Below are 6,000 nucleotides of genomic sequence, written 5' to 3' on the forward strand. Positions count from 1 at the left end.
GCAGCGGTCAGGCCTTCTGTTGCCCGTTAGTGTGGCCCACTGGCGCTATGTGACACAGAAACATATGATATATATTGCATAAGAGTAGTCCTTTCTGATCCAGCACTGAAGTAAGTACTCCCTGGTTTTCGACTTGTTCCTCCACTTCTGTAGCATTGGTGATATTAGACAGGGACGATTACACACGGAAGTCTCACTAACTGCTGTATTTCTAGGTGGAGAATGAAGATGAGATAGAGAATCTCAGACAGCTTCATGACTTGGTGTACTCTCAAGCCTGCAGCTGGTTTCAGAATTTAAGAGACAGATTTCGAAGCCAAATTCTTCAGCACTTTGGATCAATGCCCAGGAGGGAGGAAAACCTTCAGGTATGATGGCTTTGATGTTGTTTCTGAAAGTCTCACTTTTTAAATAAACCAAATGAGTAGATGTTTTTTTTGTTATTGTCCTTTTCACACAGCATTTCTGATCTTGAGAATCCTGACCACATTCTCCAGTGCAGTGGACACCAGGACAGAGGGGAAGGTGTCCGCTGTGATGCCTGTGTGGGGGGGGGGAAGCAAGGAAGGAGAACCCCTTAACTAAGGAAGCCATGGTACAGAGGAGAAGGAAGCAATTAGAAATGGGACGTGGTATTATGGAGTACATTGTGACTACGGGACAACTGTTTTTGAGCCGGTCAGCTGTTCCTCTGACAGTTGAGAGATGTGGCATTTCCTGTGCTTTCAAAAATTTTTTCTCACCTCTCCTTTTATTCCCAAATTTCACCCTGGCAATTACATTCATTTTTGTTTCTTTATGTTTAATGTTTTACTCCCGAGGAAACTGATATTCTTAGGGTCTAGCTCAGGTGCTCAGGGTTCGCATTTAAGTTTAATTAATGTGTAGCACGCACTTCCTGGGCGAGTGATGGATCTGTGAAGCAGGCACTGCAAGAGGCATAAAAGAAGGGCCCTCATCCTGGAAATCTGAGCTTATTAGACTCATCAGAGCGTTAACTTAGGCATAAGCATTTTGAATTGAATAAAACCTTTGTGGTCAGAGGGTATAGATTTCATGTAGGAATGATTATAAATATATGAAGATAGATAGTACATCCCGCCATGATACACACTGCCTCTGATTTGTTTTCTAACGTTAGTCTAAGGCTGAATCTCACCCGAATCTTAATCTGGACTTGAAATTTCAGTATCAGACCACTGAGTACTCATTTTGTGTATAGCATGTTTGTTTTATCCTGTCTACCTGAATCTGATTAAACTTGGTGGAAATAGCTTTTGATGAGCACAGAATTACATAAGGAAATTTTAAATGTTAACAAACCAACTTGTGCCCTGGCCAGTTGGCTCAGTAGTAGAGCATCAGCCCAGTGTGTGGAAGTCCCGGGTTTGATTCCTGGCCAGGGCACATAGGAGAAGTGTCCATCTGCTTCTCCACCCTTCCCCCTCTCCTTCCTCTCTGTCTCTCTCTTCCCCTCCTGCAACCAAGGCTCCATTGGAGCAAAGTTGGCCTGGGCGCTGAGGATGGCTTCTGTGGCCTCTACCTCAGGTGCTGGAATGGCTCTGGTTGCAGCGGAGCAATGGCCCAGATGGGCAGAGGATCACCCCCTGGTGGCCATGCCGGGTGGATGGTGGTCGGCTCATGAGGAAGTCTGTTTCTCTGCCTCCCCGCTTCTAACTTCAGAAAAAAACAAAAAACAAACTTGTAGAAAAATTCAACATTATCTTTCCATTGCCCTCACCACCCTCGCCTTTACTATCCCGTCCTCCACCTCCTTTCTGTTAGTTTGGGTATGTCGGGATTCAGTCCGGAAAACGAGCAGCCGCTCCGTGCGTTCTGGGAATGCAGGGTTCATTGCAGGATGTAGCGCCGACTCCCGGCCAGAGAAGACCCGGGGGCAGTCAATGGTCAGTGTGCCCGGCACCCCTCTGCTGCCACAGAGAAGCTCGCTGTTGCACAGGACCCTGCGGTAGCTGCTTCACCTTTAGGAATCCCAGGGAAGCCCCCTCCAGTGTCTCCTCTGCAGCAGCAGAGCAGGTGGTTTTCAGGAGTTCTCTAGAAGCTTCTGTAAATCTCACCTGTCCCCACATGTGGCAACAGTCTCCAAAGAATAGTGGCTTCTTCTCTTCCAACTTTCACGTCTCACAGGAGCGCCTCTCATTGGTTGAGTCTAACCTGGAACCGTATGAGGAAGGGTGTTCTGGGAAATGTAGTTTCCTGTTGTCTCTGATAGGCAGAAAGAGGTAGTCGTGGCTGCACAGGCAGTACATAAATATAGAAACCTACTTTGATTCTAGGGGCATATTGAGATCAATACTGATGTCATAACTCCTTTTGTCATTCTGAAATTTTATGTTTGGGTTTAGTAGGAAGCAATTTAATGTGCTAGTAAAGGTAGATTAAAATTTCTTTTATATAAATTCTTATTTCTTGCAGTAGCCAGTAGTCAATCCTTGCAACCTCAGAGGGGCTTCTTTGGAGATATGTTTATGTCCCAAAAGAAACTAGAAGCTAAGATGTTTTTCTAATAGCTTTCCTAGGATTTCACAATTCTTTGAAGAAATTTTAAAATACCAACTAACTTTTAAAAAACGTTTTAAATACATATTTTAAGAAAGCAGTTCTGGGACAGTTTTGTCCCCATGGGACATTTGGCAATAGCTAGAGACCTTTTTGATTGTCACAGTGGGGAGGTGCTGCTAAGGAGGCCACAGTGCACAGGACAGTTCTCATCACGACAGTCACCTGGCCCCGAATGCCAGGAGCCGGACACGGAGAGAAGTCTCCTCCAGGCAGTTCAGTGCAGAGGAGAGAGCGTGGCTGGGAGGTGCAGTCAGGCTGTATTTGACCCTCGGCTCTGCCGAGGAGAGCTGAGAAGTCTCAGACAATGTACAACCGTATTTCCCCATGTGTAAGACACTCCCATGTGTAAAACATACCTTAATTTTGGGTCCTGAAATTTGAAAAAAAAATGTATCGCATAAAGTTATTGAACTCAATTTTTTGTTTTGTTTTGTTTTACAGAGACTGAGAGAGTTAGAGAGAGGGATAGATAGGGACAGACAGACAGGAACAGAGAGAGATGAGAAGCATCAATCATTAGTTTTTCATTGCGACACCTTAGTTGTTCATTGATTGCTTTCTCATATGTGCCTTGACCGTGGAGCTAAGCAGACCGAGTAACCCCTTTTTCAAGCCGGCAACCTTGGGTCCAAGCTGGTGAGCTTTGCTCAAAGGAGATGAGCCCACGCTCAAGCTGGCGACCTTGGAGTCTCGAACCTGGGTCCTCTGCATCCCAGTCCGATACTCTATCCACTGTGCCACTGCCTGGTCAGGTGAACTTAAGTTTTATTCATCATAAAATTCATACAACTCCTCATCACTGTCAAAACTCCTATCCATTTGCTTGTCCTCCTCTGTGTCTGATGACGAATCACTGTCTTCATATATTGCCTCTTCCTCAGTTCCATCTATGGTGTTTGAAATGTTACAACCACTGTATAAGAAGCACCCCGTTTTTAGAGCCCAAAGTTTTTGGAAAAGCGTGCATCTTAAACATGGGGAAATGCAGTACATTTCTGAGTTCCCCATTTTACATGATTATAATAATAGCCTTCCCTGCATGGTTGTTACAAGAATTTGAGATGGGACCTGATAAGGGACAGTGCTCAGCAAAGGCTAGCTTGGTGGTGGCTTGTTATTGTCATTGTTACGTAATATTTGTTTCACTAATACTATAAAATGTTGATTACTTTCAGGTGACTCCTAATGGACCAGCCTGGTGTTGGTGGCTTCTTGCAGTTCTTCCTGTGGATCCCCGATACCAGCTGTCAGTCCTGTCAATGAAGTCTTTGAAAGAACGCTTGACAAAGATACAGCACATACTGACGTATTTTTCTAGAGACCAATCTAAGTAACTGACTGCTCAGATCTCCCTTTCAAGTTACCCTAACCCGGCTGTGTTGTCGGCCAGGTTGTCCGCGGCCTTTGCACATCCAGTGCTGGTTCGAGAATTGTAATGAAACTCGAGGTTTTTTTTTTTCCTTAACCTCCAGAATCATGTGGTTCTGCAAATGAATACCCTCAACTAGGAGTTAGACCACTAAGAACTTGCACAGAAAAACACGCAGCGAATGTGTGTTAAACCTCTACATTGTGATGAAGTTGCACTATGTACCACATTCTAAAATGAAATGAGAACTGTGTGTGAATGTGGAGTGTGTGTGTGCGTGTGTGAGCGTGTGGGTAGTACGTGTGCATTTTCTCTGGCTTTAAGATCTTCAAAGAAAAAGCCATAGAGAGCAGAGCTCCCGAGGGTCAGTTAGTGCCCAAGTTTACAACAGTAGCGATACAAGTGTTTGCAGATGGAATTTGCCTCAGATCTCTCTGTCCTAATGCTTATATTTGCACAAATACGTAAACTATGGTATTGAGTATCACTCTGTTGGAAATCCTGCTCTTGCTGAACTGTCTTGACCATTGTCTATGATACTTTCTTATTTATGTAAATACCTGCATCCCAGTGGCCAGCAGGCATGGGGTGCAGAACCTAGAGCCAGTTTTCAGGAACAGTTGCAAACCTGATATGGTACTGTGCATCTATTCATAAAACACTTAAAACTGTGAAAATATGGTTTACATTTCATTGTACATAAAGGCAAGTGGAGAACTCAGTCCAGTACCAGTTAGTTTGTACATTTTAGGGGGCGCCCACATTAACTGCCCATCTATGTAATTTATAGTTTGACATGATGTGTTTGTTTAAAAAAATTACATAGTATAAACCCATTAATGATCTGAGAGAAGAGAAGAAGCTTAACGTAGACCTAAGCTTTTCCAGTATGTTTTATTTTTTAATTCTGGTCTTGGTGCAGATGTTAGTTATGCCTTATTCATATCACAGTTAGAGGGCCATGCTGTGACATGGTTATACTCATGCTGCCCTAGATACTTTTGTAATTATTTGTTGCAGACTTATGACTGTCCCTATTAACTTTCTTTTACGTAAGTAATTTGTAAAAGTTTTTGAAAAATTTGCTTTTGCTTATTTAATTTTGAATAAAAGCTAAATTCATAATAATTTTTTTTCTTAAATTTTAGGTCAACGTAAAAAGTCAGTGGAGGAATCAAACTGCATAGTGACAGGACAGCGTTGCGTACTGTTTTATGCTAGGAGACATTAACACTATCTTTCAAACTATTTTTTTGGTCACATTTTTACCACAGTGCTGCAGTGTCTTAAGAAGGCCGGAGGCCCTACAACCATCCTCTAAGGCAGCCAAGAATTTTGTGCTTCTCCATGAAAGAGTGAACCACCCTAATGTTCTATGAAGATTATGGACCCAGTGATCTTAGTTGAATTTGCTTATGCTCAGGGTGAATTCTGTCTTAGCGGTCCACTAAAATAATTCTCCTGTGTTCGCCAGTCCTAGGTGTAAACAGGCTGAAAGCCACTGCTCTAAAGCATTGCTTTTCAGCCTTGTAAAAATCCATGTCCCTTTAGGATTAGGATAAATACGTGTCATCCATTTGGGACTTGACCATTTCAGTCTCCAGTTTCCCAGCTAGGATTTTCCAAATATATATAAATCATCTTTTAATATTGAATATTTTTATAAAAAGGTATATGCAGAAATGATTGCCTAGAGAACCACCCTTTGCCCCATCAATTATACTAATTGAGAATCTGTTCATTAGTTCTGCAGAAAATATTTTATAAAGAATGGGCCATTGCCCAAAAGTACTTTATCAATAGTTTCTGAAGTATTAGGTTAGACTTTCTTGTAATACAAAACTATTCAATACCTGTTAAATGGTGTTTGGGTAGTAGAAATGAAGAGTTTATTTGATAATTCTCAAATGTAGGAGGCATTAGGAGTTACCTAGTATTGGATTTATGTTCAGTATGTGTGCATGTGTTCACATGTATGTGCGCACACGCACATACACAAATGGGCATTAAGGGTCTCTAGGTACACATGTACTAAAAAGAATTCATGG

The 6,000-nt window shown here is 42.4% G+C and overlaps 1 protein-coding gene across 1 annotated transcript in view; it reads left to right on the top strand.

The window, feature by feature from the left end:
- Positions 1–4,629, top strand: part of LONRF1 (LON peptidase N-terminal domain and ring finger 1) — a 28,363-nt gene extending 23,734 nt beyond the window's left edge. Inside the window, exons 11-12 of the mRNA XM_066236240.1 lie at positions 216–368; positions 3,759–4,629. Coding sequence (XP_066092337.1) covers positions 216–368; positions 3,759–3,917 — 312 coding nt within the window. The 3' untranslated portion in view covers positions 3,918–4,629. The remainder of the gene's footprint in view (positions 1–215; positions 369–3,758) is intronic.
- Positions 4,630–6,000: the final 1,371 nt, after the last annotated feature.

This window comes from Saccopteryx bilineata, chromosome 6 (genome assembly GCF_036850765.1).
Source record: "Saccopteryx bilineata isolate mSacBil1 chromosome 6, mSacBil1_pri_phased_curated, whole genome shotgun sequence".
Classification (NCBI taxonomy): domain Eukaryota; kingdom Metazoa; phylum Chordata; class Mammalia; order Chiroptera; family Emballonuridae; genus Saccopteryx; species Saccopteryx bilineata.